At 44.0% G+C, this 17,429-nt stretch overlaps 1 protein-coding gene across 6 annotated transcripts in view; it reads left to right on the top strand.

The window, feature by feature from the left end:
* The window catches only part of CGNL1 (cingulin like 1), a 100,436-nt gene extending 94,311 nt beyond the window's left edge, over positions 1 to 6,125 (top strand). For all 6 annotated transcript variants that reach the window (XM_061594882.1, XM_061594877.1, XM_061594880.1 and 3 more), the window contains one exon: positions 617 to 6,125. In XM_061594882.1, coding sequence (XP_061450866.1) covers positions 617 to 746 — 130 coding nt within the window. In that variant the 3' untranslated portion in view covers positions 747 to 6,125. The remainder of the gene's footprint in view (positions 1 to 616) is intronic.
* Positions 6,126 to 17,429: the final 11,304 nt, after the last annotated feature.

Here is a 17,429-nt window from a genome sequence, read left to right as displayed (position 1 = left end):
CCAAGACCCTGCGAGTCACAGACTGCGCTTGCCACCTTGGCCACTTGCTCATGGGGTGTCTGGCCTGACTCCTCCTCCTCTTCCTTGTACTGGGCCCAAGTGCCTCCGCTTGGAGACCTCAACCACACTGATCAGGTGGTATTCACAACAAAACCTGGCCCTGGCCCTTCCGATCTGTAGTTCTTGGGTTCTTTGGATTGGAATTCCCCCCTTCTCCTGCCCCAACATTCAGCCCTTTCCTGGGATCCAGTTTATGATGTCCAAGAGGGGGCTGTACCCCTTTCCTTCCAGAAATAGGTAGGACTGAGGTGTCACTCTCGAGCCTTCACTACTGAGTGGCCAAAGGGCATGTTTCTTGTGTTACCTTTTGAAGAAAGAGGACCTTTGCACCAAGGGGCATGTGTCCAAGAATGCAATGCTCATTCTGGTGTGCATTCCCAGGACTGTGGAAGAGTCAACTGCCTCCATTTTCCTGGCTTTGTGGGCATGGGAGTGACTCATTCAACTCAACAAATGTCTTTAAAATATAACATGAAATCAGCCCAAACGTTGACAGCCATGTTGTATGCCCACCTTATGAATACCCACTGACCTGCTCGTATCTTTTTTGCTTTAGCAGGCACAAAAAGACCTCAAGTAAAATGCTAAGTGACCTCGATGAGGACGACTTCAGCACTGATGCAGAGAGTCTTTTTGAAGCACCTTCAGGATTTAAATTCTTCAAGGATGATGATATCAAAAGCTAAAAATGCAGCTGTCCCGTGAGTTATGGATGCTCAGCCTTAATTGTTGAAAGCGAGGAGCCACAGACTCTAGAAGCCAATGGCTGCAGGAATGTTGATGCATTTATATTTCTCTCCAGGCTGTGCCATTTTCGGACTTCAGATATTTCAGAAATAAAACCCTAAACTTGAAGGACTTGCTTTCCAGATCCCAAGTGCCAGAGATGCTTGCAACCATGGAAAGTGTACTGTTAAGTTAAGGTGAAGGTTCCCAGCAAAAACAGGATTGTTGCTAAATATTCTGTTCTAAGGAGACAGTGTTCTGCTTCTAAGTGGGGCTGTGCTGGATCTGTCTATCATGGATGCTACACATTTAAAAGAGAGAGGAAAAGGTGTATTTAACTGATGTACATGTTTTAAATTAGACATTTTAATGGACCACTCTAGTGCTATTTTTGTAAAGCTGTCTTTTATAGAGCACGTGCAGAGTGCTGAAATCTGTATTGAACTATCATACTATTTTTAAACTTTAAAAAGCCTGTTACATTCCATGTGTTTAGTGAGCAAATTTTTAGGTCTCCAGGCAAGTAGGATGACTCAGTGGGAAGGCTGGAAAAGCTTTTCCTCACAGGGCTCTGTAGAACATAAAGGACGAGATGCAAGCCAGCAGCATTGTACCCTGCTAGTCAAATCCCAGTCTTAGGTCTGCCATGGTTTTAACATGTGTAAGGATACACAAACAGTGCCTTCCATAGATCAGTTAGGAAGCTGCTGTTTGCAGCTTCAGTGAAGAAGACAATTTTGAGAGCTGAGTCTGCAACCCAGGAGCAATGACCTCAGCAGGGATGAGCTCCCAAGGATCCCAGGCAAGGCTTTCATGGCACTTGGAAGCACAGCAGCAGTCTGTGGGTGGGGGGATCTTGAGCCTGTCTTCCATCTCAGCCCTCCTGCCATTTGTGAAAACTGCCTGTTGAGAGAAAAGGTGCTCCGGTGGGTTTGCAACTTTTTTTTCCTCAGCAAGGCCTCCTGTTTTCTTTTTTCAATAATTTTTATTCAAATTTTCATAAAACATACAAGACGAAATCATAAAACATTCAAAGACAAAAAACAAAATCAAAAATAGTTAAACAAAAAAAAAAAAAAAAAAAAACAAAAATAAAAATAAAAATAAAAAATAAAGAGTAAAATATTGACTTCCCATTTGTCAAAGATCAGATCAGTTATAAGTCTATAATATATAACAATCCTGTCTCTTAAGTCATATTATAAAATCACTTTCCTCCAATAGTTATCTTACTTAATCATCAAATCTCATAAACATTACTTTATTCTTTCCACAAAAAGTCAAAGAGAGGCTTCAATTCTTTAAGAAATATATCTATCAATTTTTTTTTTCCAGATAAGCATATCAATTAATCCATCTCATTACTAATTATGATAATCTTATTGTCATAACCATAGTCAAAATAAACATTTCAATTAATCCATCACATCAGAATCTGTTAGGTTCAGTAATTTCAGTAGCCATTGTTCTATTATCCCTATTAGTTCCATTTTCCATCTTCCATCTTCAGTAGTCTTGTTAAGTCCAGTAATTTCAGTATCCAATCTTCCATTATCAGTATTCCATAATAATCTTGCTGTCAAAGCCATAGTCATATAGTAAGAGTCTGATGGGAATTACCTCTATCCCAAATATTTTCTTGCCATCCATTCTGAATAGGTTGCTGAAATACTGCTGTAAAATCATATCTCTGTTCTTTTTTTCAAAATACACTGGGTCATCTCTTGAAAGTTTTTCCATTGTTACATGGCTGCAGTTAATTCCATAAATTTTCTCTATATTGGACTCCATCACATCATTCCAGTCCAGAAGATTATCCATGCCATTGATAACTTTATCTCTAGAATCTTCATTAATTTCTTCAGAGATAACATTGAGTTCCAAACAATAGATTTTATTTCTAAAGTCCATAGACTCCAAATCTTTTTCCTGTTCCACGTTTGTTCCAATCTCCGGGGTCTCCTCTCTCACAGGGACCCCTGTTCCAGTCTCCAGGGTCTCCTCTCTCACAGGGACCCCTGTTCCAGTCTCCAGGGTCTCCTCTCTCACAAGGACCCCTATGTCTTTAATCTCCTGTGTCTCCAAACAATAGATTTTATTTCTAAAGTCCATAGACTCCAAATCTTTTTCCTGTTCCACGTTTGTTCCAATCTCCGGGGTCTCCTCTCTCACAGGGACCCCTTCCAGGGTCACCTCTCTCACAGGGACCCCTATATCTTTAATCTCCTGCGTCATTTTACTCAATTCAATTTTCAGCTCCTTACAACCCTGTCGCAGGTTTTGTTTCGTTATCTCAATCTCATCCATTATTTTCTGAAACATAGTTATTTCCAGATTCTCAGCCACTTTCTTAATTGCCATTTTAAAAGAAAAGTATAGGAAAACCACTTCTTATTTCAGCAACAATTGGGTTAATACTCCAAACTTGGTGACATCACAGTATAAACAGAGCAGACAGCCTTATCTCTCCATAGTTAAGTAAACAAAATGCAGTTCCCAGGATCGAAACAATTAATGGCAGTCGTCAGAAAACAGATTCGTCAAAATAAAATAGACCAAAAAGAGAGTAGTCTCAGACAATATAATATTCTTCAAAATAAAAATCTGGAATAGAAATCCCTCTTCTGTGTATATCTTTAGAATGCAAATCCAGGACAGCTTTTTGCAACAAAAACAGAGATAAGCTATTAATTAGTGCGTAGCAGAGAGAAGTTATGGCTCCCCAGTGAGATGTCAAAAACCGATCAATCTGGCAAATCTCTTTTAAACAGCAACAATTTAAGTCAAGTAAAAGAAAAATATAGAAAGAAGGGTGCTTGCCTGTTAGTGCGTTCTCTCTTAGAAGATAAGATGAACGTTCGCTTTAACAGATAGAGCTTGCTGTTGAAAATCCGTCCCACCTTCGTCGGCTGGACCTCGTCCCATAAATTAATGAGATCTGGTCGTCCCAACAAAAATAGGCTTTGAGGTTAATCTCTTCGTTTCTCCCTACCCGGGAGAAGTTTAATCAGTCAAAAAAAAAAGAAAAAACTGACTGATATATCTGAATAAGCTTCTTTTGAGGCAGGAGCCCGTCTCAAAAGCAGGCACAGGCTAAGTCACCCTTCCCGGAAGTGAGCAAGGCCTCCTGTTTTCAATTGGCTCTGACCCAGCCAAGCCCTTATGCTCAAGGGAAGCAAACAGTGTGATCGTCTGCTAGAATCCCTGGAGCTCAGACTCGGGCCAGAGGCAGCCTTTCACCAAAAGCTGAAACGGATCATTTTGTGCATAATGATTTACTGAATATTCTACTGTGGTGGGCTACAAAGAACTGCACAATAAGCACATAAGTAACGATGCCATTCTTCCCTCACCTCCATTTTGTTTCATGAATTTCATCCACTTGCCTCCATAAAGATGCTTTTCTGTGCACTGGGAGTGGCTAACCCATGGCCTTCCAGATGTTTTTGGACTGCATCTTCTATCTTCCTGGACAATTGGCCGTGCTGGCTGGGGCTGATGGGAGTTTTATGCCAACAGCATCAGAAGGGGCACAGTTTAGCTATCCCTGGTGTGCACTGTGAAATTTAAAAAAAAAAAAAACCCCAAAAGGTTGCATTGCAATAGTGTATTGTTTATAAAATGTAGCAGGCTCATTCTTTAAACAGCTACACTGATGTAGGCTGAATTATATGAGAATGTGGCATTAATGAGGACATTATATTAGGTAGGTAGTTTTTAGGAGTGAATGAATTTTGGAACACTTGTTTAAAATGTTGAGAATGAGATCTAGTTGAATGCTGCCTGGTTGCAACAAAAACATCTCTAAGAGAATATTTGGAATTCTCAGTAACTTCAGTTATAAAAAAGAAAATCTTGGGAGCAATAAAATCTGCACTTTTCTGCAAAGGCCTGCGTATGGGTCCAGAGTTGGCAGTTTTGAGGGGAACAAGGTACCCTTACTTTTAATGGGTAAGGAACCCGTTCTGATGAAGGAGACTATGCACCTGTACTGGAATGTGTAGAGCAGTGTGTGTGTGTAGCTTGAGAACACAACTTTAAATAAGAACAGCCCCAGAAGGGGCTGCCTTGGGCCTTGCATCCAAATAATCAGCCCTCCATAATGCCTTCCAGGAAAGTGGGCGGGGGGCATCAGACCATATATGTTGTGTTTGGGTATCTAAATCTGCAAAGCCAAGTCCAGACTCTGAGAGCCAACTACTATTGGTGGTCCCTGAGCACCAGTTGGGTTTTTTGGAGGGTTGCAGCAGCTGACCTTGGTTGTAGCCGGATGTTGCACATGCTGGCTAAAAGTTCCCGGGGCAACTAGAGGCTTCAAGAGGACTGGAACTAGGGCACCATGGAGGGTTGAAGAATCTTAAAGCACTCAGGGATGGCTTTCCTAGGAGTCAAGAACAGGTGGATATTTGGTTGGCAGAGAAGACGGATTGCTCTCCCTCATAGGGGACCAGCCATAGGGAATGGAGAGGGACCATAGCTCAGTGGAAGAGCAGGTGCTTGGTGTGCAGTAGGGCCCAGGTTCCTCCCTGAGCATCTCGGGTCTGCTAGGAAAGACACTTGCCTGAGATGTTACAGAGTCACTGTTCACTCGAGTAGATCATAGGAAGCTAGAGGGACTCAATACAAGGCAGCTTCTCCTCCTCCTATAGGTTGGTTATTCTGTGCATTGAAGTGAATGGGAACGATGAGAGAGCACATTGCCTCATGTCAATGAGGACTGCACAGGAGGCATCCCCAGTGGATGGTGCCCAGCATGAGTGAGAGGTAGGTTGGCATGTGGGCTTTCCCACCTTGCTCACCAAAGAGAAATCTGCCTTCACTGGCGAATAGGAATGACCTGTGCCACAGGTGTGCATGATTTCCAGCAGGCGTCCTGCCTGCTGCCAAGGAACCTCCTTTTCAGCCGCCTCCTCTCTCCCAGTCCATCGGTGTCAGTGGGAGGCCGTAGAGGGAAGGTTGCACCATCTTGCAACAGCATTTTCAGAAAGGAAAAAGAGCCTGGAAAGTCTCTTGTGTTGACAATCAATTGAAACAACCTCTTGTAGCATTTTTGTTTTGAAACTATAGTACATTTTCATGTTTAGTTTACACTGTGGTGTTCAGCTTTCTTTCCACAATCTGCCTTAACAAGTACAGGGCAGAACCCACTGGGCGCTCTCATGCACAGGCCTCTTCATTCCAAGGACTCGTGCAAGAGAAACGTCCTTGTGGATTCTGCCCATGAACTGATTCACTTGAGCCATCTGTTGGTGTCAAATACTTTTTGCAGCTACCTTCAGATATGCTTAAACTGTAAAAGACAAGTCATTTTGAAATAAAATTACATTGGCTAAACCTCATGCAACTTTGGTGTCTCATTGCACAGTTCTGACACCTTCTTTCTCAGGAGTGAGACCCCCAGTGGACAGTGATGTCCCAAGCCAAGATGGATTTGGTGGCGTTGTTAAGGGTAGCAGAGTGGGTGACAGTTCACTGGGACCTGCTTGCAAGCCCTGTGGAAGCGGGTCAACTGCCATTTCTAGCAGGCCCAGTGCAAGGATCCCTCCATCGGTTCACAGTGATTCAACTTTCCCTTCCTTCCTTCCCTCTTCAGTATTAAGGACAGTGTAAGATTATGTCGGCACTGAGGTTAACATCAACAATTGGTGGCCTTTCAATTGGATTGCAAACTAGCTTCAAAAACGTCTTTAAAACTAGGCATGGTTAGCAGTGGAACAGGCATAACATTACATAAAAGAGTATGCCCTGCGGTGGGGGGGGAGTTTAAAACCCCTTTCAAAATGGGACACACTTTATGGGCCATCTTTTTTTCACATGATGATTGCTTCCTCTTTTTGGCATGCTGAAGACAAACATGGAAAGAGAACATAATCCCTGCCCAAAGGAAATGTGCGCTCTCTCTCTCTCTCTCTCTCTCTCTCTCTCTCCCCTCTCTATCTAACCTAATCTAATCTAATCTAATCTATCAAAACACAATACAATATAAACGGTTATATCCAACTAATAAGTCATACCCAGAGTAGACCCATTTAACTTAAATTAGTCGTAATCATTTATTCTAGTGAGCCTACTCATACTATGACTTTCTTGGATGCAAACCTGTATATTTGACTATTTACAAAGTAAGTAAATTTAAATACTTTGTCTTGAAATAAGGATTCCCATTTTGTAAATGGAGAACAATAAATCTATTATATGATGAACAACCAGTTAAATTGCCAGACGTGTTTAACACTGCAGCCTTTTTCAGTGGCATACCTGTTGAGAATAGTTTACCAGCTACTAATTCAGGTTTCCATACATCGGGTGTGGGAAACTTTTGGCCCTCCAGATGTTGCTGAACTACTTCTCCCATCATTATCCCTGGCCATTGGCCATGCTTGCTGCAGGGGCTGATAGTGGTTGTAGTTCAGCAACATCTGGAGGACCCACCCCTGGCACAGGTCTTAGATGTGAAAACATGGACTTTCTTTCTTGATGGAAGAGTAGGCCAACCCTGTACCTCCTGGTCATTTCAGTTCAACACATTTCAGTTAAAACATGGAATGATAGAGTCAACTGTACCTACTTTGGAAGGCCAGCCTCAAACTCAGAACGTTGACCTGAAGCTTACGTGGATCTTAGTACTTCCCAGATGTGTTTAAGTTGGAAAATCCTGTTACACTGGTTTATGTGATTGCTTTTGGTCTGTCCAACTACCTTGGTATGTGAATCAAGCTGTGTGAAATGACAGTACATTTCCATTGATTTACTACAGATGAGCAAGATGGAAGAATTCATGTGAGGGAGAATGTAGGTTGCTACTGAGGAGCTGTCGCACAGAAAGGAAGGATGATACTTTGGAAACACTGAAAGGAGCTACTCAAATGGTCAGATAACTAACATACAACATATTTGGGTGTGTGTTTCCATATTTTGTCCCCCACAGGATCTCTCATTAAAAGGTGGGTGATCCTACTGGAATAATTTTATTAGTAAGTCACATGGGGCCCATCCATCCATAACCACAAAATCTGTGTTTTCCATATACGGTTGGTGGCCTCAAGATCCATACATGTCCTGTTTGTGGTCGGATTATTGTGGAAACCGGATTATCAAGCATCAATACGTGTGGACATTTATTTATTTTTACTTTAGCATTGGCCGCTCCCCTAAGTCCATCCCTTTTCAGTTATTGGTCCATCACAGTCGTTTTCTTTTCGTGCACTTTTTGGGAAGAGCACAGAAACCTTTTTTTTAATTCACACACATGTGCGGGTTTGCAGATGTGTTATTGGGTGGGAAGTAGACAAGGGGCTTGTCATAGGACAGAGGAACGCCCATGGATTGCCTATTGCAGGGAAGTCTGTGGCATTGCGTCTGAGCACATGGACATTAATGCAAGTATCAGTTTAGGAAAGCTTATTGGGTTTTTGGTGGTATTTCTAGTGCGGATTTGTGAACGCGAAAATCCATATTAGCTTGCAGCGTCATATGGAGAATGGTTAATTAATGAGGACACAAAGCTATAACATTGCAGATTATACAGTCATATGGACAGGCCCATGGTCACTGGATCATTATTTCTCCCTTCTAAGCATATTCTCCATGTTGATATTATGCCCGCTCTGTAGTTTGAAGTACATTTTTAATACGTCAATAGAGGTAGATACAGACTTCTCTCTCACACACACATACACACACTACTAAAATTCTAGGCCACCCAATTAACTTAATTGGCACTAGCTCCCAGATGAACTGGAAGGTGGAATTTCTTCACACATGCCACAATTAACTTTATTTATTTATTATTTTATTTATAACCCGCCCTTCCTTCCAGCAGGAGCCCAGGGCTGCAAACAGAAACACTAAAAACACTTTAAAACATCATAAAAAGACCTTAAAATACATTAAAACAAAACAACATTGAAAACATTAAAAAAAATCTTTAAAAACATCTTTTTTTAAAAAAGAGTTAGAGATATTAAAAGACATACTAAAAGCAATTCTAACGCAGACGCAGACTGGGATAGGTCTCAACTTAAAAGGCTTGTTGGAAGAGGAAAGTCTTCAAAAGGTGCCAAAAAGATAGCAGAGATGGCGCCTGCCTAATATTTAACTTGTGGAATTCACTGCCATAGGATGTGATGAGGGCCTCTAGTTTACATGGATTTTAAAGTGATCAGCCAAGTTCATGGGAAGATAGGCCTTAACAGCACTTTAACTAAGTGATACCTTCATGTAACCAGGCAGCATAGCTTTGAACACACAGTACTAGGAACAAAAACGCAGAATGGCCAACAGCATATTTTCAGTATCGTCGAATTGAATTGAATTGAATTGAATAACTTTATTACGGTCATAGACCAGTATCATCGGTCATGATATTATCCTGGTGTTCGTGGCTGGATATTTATTATCTGATTTATATCCCGCCCTTCCTCCCAGCAGGAGCCCAGGGCGGCAAACAAAAGCACTAAATACACTTTAAAACATCATAAAAACAGACTTTAAAATACATTAAAACAAAACATCTTTAAAAACTTTTTAAACAAAAGCTTTCAAGAAATCTTTTTTAAAAAAGGTTAAAAACATATTAAAGAGCAATTCCAGCACAGGTGCAGACTGGGATAAGGTCTCAAAAGGCTTGTTGAAAGAGGAAGTTCTTCAATAGGCACCAAAAAAATAACAGAGATGGCGCCTGTCTAATATTTAAGGAGAGGGAATTCCACAGGGTAGGTGCCACCACACTAAAGGTCCGTTTTGCAGAACAGACCTCCTGATAAGATGGTATCTGCAGGAGGCCCTCACCTGCAGAGCTCAGTGATCGACTGGGTATATAAGGGATTAGACAGTCTTTCAGGTATCCTGGTCCCAAGCTGTACACCAAAACTAGAACCTCGAACTTGGCCCGGTAGCAAATGGGCAGCCAGTGCAGTTCTTGCAGCAGCCGGGTGACATGTTGGCGATACCCTGCCCCAGTGAGCATTTTGCACCAGCTGCCGCTTCTGGACCAACCTCAAGGGCAGCCCCACTTAGAGTGCATCACAGTAATCAAGTCTGGAGGTTACCAGTGCATGGACAAAAGTGGTCAGGCTATCCCAGTCCAGAAACGGCCTCAGCTGTCTTACCAGCCGAAGCTGGTAAAAGGCACTGCTAGCCACTGAGTTCACCTGGGCCTCTAGTGACAAAGATGGATCCAGGAGCCCCCCAGACTACAGACCTGCTCTTTCAGAGGGAATACAACCCCATCCAAAGCAGGCAACTGACCAATTATCTGAACTTGGAACCACCAACCCACAGTAGCTCCTTCTTGCTAGGATAAGGATTCAATTTATTGGCCCTCATCCAGCCCACCACTGAGTCCAGGCACCGGGCTCGCACGGTGTCTCCTGATTCAGATGTTATGGAGAAACAGAGCTGAGTATCATCAGCATACTGCTGACACCTTGCCCCAAATCTCCTGATGACTGCTCGCAAGGGCTTCATATAGATGTTAAACAGCATGGGGGACAAGATGGTACCCTGCGGCACCCCACAGCACAGCTGCCAGGGCGAAAGATAATCACCTAATGCTATTCTCTGAGAACAACCCTGGAGGTAGGATCGGAACCACTGTAAAACAGTGCCTCCGATACCCATCTCACCAATTCGGCCCAGAAGGATACCATGGTCAATGGTATCAAAAGCTGCTGAGAGATCAAGTAAGAACAACAGGGTCATACTCCCCCTGTTCTTCTCCCGATGAAGGTCATCCATCAGGGCAACCAAGGCTGATTCAGTCCCATAACCAGGCCTGAACCCAGACTGGGATGTGTCAAGATAATCTGTTTCATCCAAGAGTACTGCAACTGCTGTGCCAAAACCCTCTCAATCACCTTCCCTCAGAAGGGGGTATTTGCGACCGGTCGGTAATTGTCACAGACCAATGGGTCCAGGGTGAGCTTTTTCAGGAGCAGTCAGATCACTGCCTCTTTCAGGGTGGCTGGAACCACGCCCTCCCGCAATGATGCGTTGACCACACCGTGGATCCACTCGGTCAGACCCCCTTGGCAAGCTTTAATAAGCCAAGAAGGGCAAGGGTCGAGAGGCCACGTTGCTGGCCGCATCATCACAAGCACCTTGTCCACGTCATCAGGCTGCATCCACTGAAACCGTTCCCAAGAAGTTGCAGCAGACGTTGCACTGGACACCTCATTGGGGACTACAGTAGATGCGGATGGGGCATCAAGACTGCTACGGAGGCAAGCAACTTTACCCTCAAAGTGCCTTGCTAACGATTCACAGTGGGCCTCCGAAGGGTCTAAGACTCCATTTCCTGGAGTTGATGTCAATAGACCCCTAACAAAAAGCTCCACTGGATGGCTACATGAGAATCAGATGGAAGCAGAGAAGGGGCCACCCTCACCACCACACAGTAGGCACGGTTATGATGTTTTATTTGTGCCTGATCAGCCTCACAGCACGTCTTTGCCACTTGTGGTCTAGCTGTCATCCAGCCTGTTTCATTGCCCTTAGCTCACTGGTGTACCAAGGTGCAGACCGGGCTCCACAATGCCGGAGAGGGTGTTTGGGGGCAACCATGTCAAGAGCCCAACACACTTTGTTGTTCCACAGCATGACAAGGGCTTCAACAGCTCTATCTACTGGGAACTCCCCCAGAGCATTCCGGAATCCTATGGATTCCATTCGTCTCTGGGGGCGGACCATCTTAATCTGTCCATCATTCCTGCAGCGGAGGATTGGAGCCATAAGCCTAAACTTACCCAGGAAGTGGTCTGACCATGACAATGGGGTGACATCCACCCACCCTATCTCCAGACCATCCCTTCCTCCATCTGGAGCAAAAACCAAGTCGAGGGTGTACACTGCCCTATGGTGGGGCCAGTGACAACTTGAGACAGCCCCATGGTGATCATGGAGGCCATGAAGTCCTGAGCCAGAACACCAGAGGCAGCCTCAGCATGGACATTGAAATCACCCAGCACTATCATTCTGGGCTCATCCAATACCACAGCCAAGATGGCCTCCACCAGCTCAGTCAGAGAAGCTGCCGGGCAGCAGGATGGATGGTACACCAGCAGCAACCCTAGTTTACTGTCCCCTCGGCCTGACACCTGGTGCAGGCCCTCACAGCCAGCTCCAAGACAGAGTGGTTTCCTGGTGACAGAGATGGAAGTTCTGTAGACCACAGCAACATCTCCTTTCCGTCCCTGCAGCCTGTGCTGGTGTTGCATCGAGTATCCAGGTGAGCAAAGCTGGATCAGATCAACTCCTCCCAGCTCACCCACCCAGGTCTCGGTAATGCACACCAAATCGGCACCTTCATCCACAATCAAATCATGGATGAGAGTGGTCTTATTGTGTACCGATGAGGTGTTAAACAACACACACAGGTCAGTGGGCAGAGCAGATGAGCAACGAGGAACCCATCCATGAGAGGAGTGGCAGCAAGGAACAAGGCACAGATAGCCTGGATTGGGCCTGGGGAATGCAGTGGCTCAAGCCCTTTTTGACAGGGCAACCTTAGTCAATGATGCAAGGTTGGTTCCACCACCTTTTGGGGTGCCACATGGTTTCATTCCATCCCCTACGCCCTTTAACATCTACATGAAACCTTTGGAAGAAGTTCTTTCTCAAAGTGGGGGGAGGTAATGAGGGGGTACTGCAGGGCTCAGTCCTGGGCCCAGTGCTCTTCAACATTTTTATTAATAACTTGGATGAGGAGGTGCAGGGAATGCTTATCAAATTTGCAGATGATACAAAATTGGGAGGGATAGCTAATACCCTGGAAGACAGAAACAAAATTCAAAGGGATCTTGACAGGTTGGAGTATTGGGCTGAAAACAACAGAATGGAAGTTAACAGGGATAAGTGCAAAGTTCTACACCTAGGAAAAAGAAACCAACTGCACAGTTATAAGATGGGGGATACTTGGCTCAGCAATACTACATGCGAGAAGGATCTTGGGATTGTTGTTGATCGCAAGTTGAATGTGAGCCAACAGTACAATGTCGCTGCAAAAAAGGCAACTGCTATTTTAGATTGCATTAATAGAAGAATAGTTTCCAAATCACGGGAAGTACTACTTTCCCTCTATTTCGCACTGGTTAGATATAATCTTTAGTACAGCATCCAGTTCTGGACAACGCACTTTAAGCAAGATCCAGACAAACTGGAACAGGTTCAGAGGAGGGCAACAAGGATGGTCAGGGGACTGGAAACAAAGCCCTATGGGGAGGGACTGAAAGAACTGGGCATGTTTGGCCTGGAGAAGATTGAGGGGAGATATGATAGCACTTTTCAAGTACTTGAAAGGCTGCCATGCAGAGAAGAGCCCTGATCTCTTCTTGATTGTCCCAGAGTGCAGGACAAGGAATGATGGACAGCTTACAGGAAGCCAGATTTCGACTGAACATCAGGAAAAACTTCCTGTTAGCTGTTAGATCGATACAACAATGGAACCAATAGCTTGGGGAGGTGGTGGGTTCACCCAACACGAGGCATTCAGGAGTCAGCTGGACAGCTATCTGTCGGGGAAGCTTTAATTTGGATTCCTGCATTGAGCAGGGGGTTGGACTGGATGGCCTTGTAGGCCCCTTCCAACTCTACTATTCTCTGAGTCTATGATACTAAGTCACACAGAGGGTTGGCATAACTGCCAGATAATGCATAGCTCTATTTCTTGTATCCATCTGCTCCCAGGGTGTAGGAACTCCTGAATGGGTGTCTGGAGACAATTTTGGGATAGATGAGGGTGAACAAGCTGAAATGTAATCCTGGTAAACAGTGGTATTGTGGGTAGGAAAACCATGTAACCTGGATGGAAGATATTGTGCTCATTCAGATAGGGTTGCACACTCCCCAAAGGAACAAGTCTGCAGCCTGGGAGCAATCCCAGGCTTGGTGCCACCTGTGAAGGGCAGCTGACAGTGATAGGAATCGCTTCCACCAATGTGGTTTGCATGCCAGCCATGAACCTGTCTTGAGAGGACCAACCTTGCCTCAGTTCCCCATGACTGTGAAGTGCTCTGTATTGGTTTCCCTTTGAAGACAGTTCAGAAGCTTCACTTCAGAAATACATTTGCCTCGATGCTTGTGAGAGGAAGGTGGCTGGAATTTGATACTCCAATATCATATCAGTTGCGCTAGCTATCTCTTTGCTGATTTTAACCTTTAGAGTCGCAAACAAAGAGTTTGGGACCAAGTGATGTGATGCACCCTGATGAAGTCACCTGGGCTCTAAAATTGGCCACAGAGATGCTTGTAGCATCACCAGGGGTACAATCAGGCTGGGAAGAAACTTTTCAATGGTGGCCCCTTGGTTATGGAATACCTGCCCCTGGAAGAAACATTTGGCCCCATCCCTATTTCATTTTAATGATAGCTGATGTAAAAATATTATTATTATTATTATTATTTAGATCTGCCTTTGGTTAGGTACAGATATGCTTTTAAACTTGCTTTTATTGTTGTTAGCGTAATTGTCTACGGCTGGGGTTACCAAACGGACCTCCCCACGGACCACTTTAAAATTGCCGAGGATCTCGGTGGACCACATAATGATTTTTTCCTGCCTGTTGTAGCCATTATAATGCTCTGTGTAGGATTCTCCATTGCATTTTTATCATTCCTTTTAGTTCTTATATTGCATTTTATTGTATTACAAATTCAATTCCACAGAATTCCACAGAATTCCAATTGTAAATGTCCTTCACAGATGTACCATGGGCCACCTGAATGATGCTCATGGACCACAGTTTGGGTTGCATAAACTCCTCTGCCTAGGTGAGCTCCCAGGGGTGCAAACAGAAGGCTCCACTAAATGGGAATTTGGATTGACATAGCAAGGCAAATCTAATGTACCTAGTCAGAAGAACAGCCTTGTTAGCCCGATGCAGCAAAGAAACAACCAAGGATCTTGTGACACCTTAAATATCAACAAGCCTGTTAGGTAATAAGCTTTCATGGACCAGAGTTTACCTCGTCAGGTGAATGAAATACCCTGAGTTGGCAGATAGGTATACCTCCCAGCTCTGTGATTAATGACATCCAATTGCATGCAAGCAAACATGAAAAGCTATTGGAACTATTGTTGAAAGGTAAGAGTACTAATCTATAAACAGAATGAATGTTTGGAGGTACCTGTTTACAATACCAACGCTAGGTTCCTATGCAGATGCAATGTTGGAATGCTTACTGGTTTCCCAAAAATGATAGGTTTCATTTTAAAAAAAGTTTTAAATTGTCAAAATCAAATCCTGCATGCACGTTATACAGAGGCAGAGCTCACAACTACTGATTAGGCTCTTGTGTTTAAAAGCTGCTTCTACTCTCTTACTGTACACACAACAAACCGAATGGCTGACAGGAGCTGGCCAAGTGCCCCCTTATGCTGAAGAATCCAGACTGACCACCCCCAGGAAAGGAGTCAATAAGGTCGCCTGAGGTGCTCATAGGTTTGCAACGAGAGCGCTGGGGGAGGCCAGCTGAGTCCCGGCATCCCCACCATTCCTGGCCCAAAGGCGACATGGCAGTGGTCAACACCATGTTCTCTGAGGCTGAGGTGCACTTAGAGCCAGCTGCCCCTTCTCTGTTCCACCTTCTGGCTAACAGCTCCTAAGGCAGTTTCCTGGAAGGAAATACGAAATGTGGGTGGGTGGCATGAATGAAGTTGTGCACATGAGAGAGAGAGGAGTGTATATTGTTTAAGTAGTGTATGGAGGTTATTCTGAGGATAGTGTGTCAGCAAAGATAGATAGGAAGGGGAAATAAGTAGAGAGAAGATATTTGCTAGAAAAATACACACAGAGAGAGCTGCTTATTTATGGCTCACAGTTGTCTTTTTCTGAATCCACCAGTTTGCATTTAGATGTATTACCAGGATTGTACGTACTTTGTTCATGGCTTAAATTAAAGTGTGCTTACTTCTGTTTGACCCCTCGCTGGATCGTCACCTTGTAGTGGTGAGTGGGCTTGTGTGTTCCTATGAACCCTATGAGTGATGCCGTCAGCAGTCATGTACTCCCAGCAGGGTCACCCATAGTGGTAAGGTCAAGGGAGAGGAACCAGACAAAGAACGATCCAAGAATGTCCTCAATGGCAGAACAGGTGGAGGATAACAATGTGTATGTTACAACAGCTGTGAAGGCGGATGAAGGCTGCAGCAGATAAAACACTTCCAGTTCACGTGGTATCCATGCCATTCGATCAAAGCCTTTTTCTGTCAAGATTGTGTGTTGATTGTTGTGCACCAATCTCCCCACATAAAACAAGTTCACACACAGGCGTCTTCCAACCAAACCAAACCAAAATCCCATGGTGATTGGCAAATGGTGACGGGGGCAGGACTGTGAAATCCAGAAGCCCCTGTTCATGGACCGGCACATGGGCGGTGGATACAGACTCAGTCATCCTGGCTCAAGGACCGAAGCAGTTGAGTAGTTTGGCAGCTATATCCACAACTGAGCAGTCCTATTCAGGATCCACTCTGCTCACCCATATGGAGAGGGGGCTAGAAAAGGTGCCCTAAATATAGTTTGCCCCATCTCTCTCCCTGACTGGATTACCGCATCCAGTGGGGTCACCACTTAGCGGTCACAAAAGACAATTGAAATTTGGAACATGGGATATATGGATACAGATAGGGAATGTCCTGAATGCAGGACTGCCATCATCGCTAGGGAGTTGAGACTTTTAATATTGACATAGCAGCACTCCAAGAAACTCAAAGAGCAGGAGGACAACTGAAGGAAGAAAACGGAGGTTATACCTTCTTCTGGAAAGGACTGCCTGAACAAGAATGACAAATACATAGCGTAGGCTTTGCTATTAAAAATAATCTTGTGGAGCTCTTGTCAGAAGTTCCTATTGGCATTAATGAACAACTCTCAACTCTGCGGTTAAAACTTGCCAAAAACCAGCAGGCAACTATTCTAAGTGCTTATGCATCAACATTAGATGCTGATGAAGACATCAAGGAAAAGTTTTATAACCAGCTGACCACTATCTTATCAGAGATACCTAAGGAGGATAAAATTACCCTCTTGGGTGATCTTAATGCAAGAGTTGGGCGTGATTTTGATTTATGGCCAGAAACCATTGGGAAAGAAGTAGTTGGCAATAGCAACCTGAATGGAATTCTACTTCTGACTAAATGTGCAGAGCATAATCTTGTTATCACAAACACAATATTTCACCAGAAAAATAAATTTAAAACATCATGGAAGCACCCTCAGTCAAAACACTGGCATCTCCTGGATTATGTAATTGTCCGTGCCAGAGATCGTTGTGATGTACTCCTCACCAGGGCCATGACGAGTGCTGATGACTGCTGGACAGATCACCGATTAATTCGATCCACTATGGCCATTAATATTGTTCCTCAATGTAGGCTCCAAGGAAGAAAACCAAGGTGTAAAATGAACATCCATGCCCTTCGAGATCCTATTAAGTGAGCCTGCTTTCAAACAAGTCTCAAGAAACATCTACCCACAGAACTCCCTGAAAATGTCGAGGAACACTGGATTAAACTGAAGACATCCATTATTGCAGCATGTGAACAAACTATTGGATACCAAACTAAGAAACATCAGGATTGGTTTGATGAGAATGATAGTGAGATTGAACATATCATTGGCAAGAAAAATAAAGCCTTCCAGATA

The sequence above is a fragment of the Rhineura floridana genome, chromosome 14 (assembly GCF_030035675.1).
Source record: "Rhineura floridana isolate rRhiFlo1 chromosome 14, rRhiFlo1.hap2, whole genome shotgun sequence".
Lineage (NCBI taxonomy): Eukaryota > Metazoa > Chordata > Lepidosauria > Squamata > Rhineuridae > Rhineura > Rhineura floridana.
Note: the sequence above shows the minus strand (reverse complement) of the source record. Positions and strands in the feature narration are given on the sequence as shown.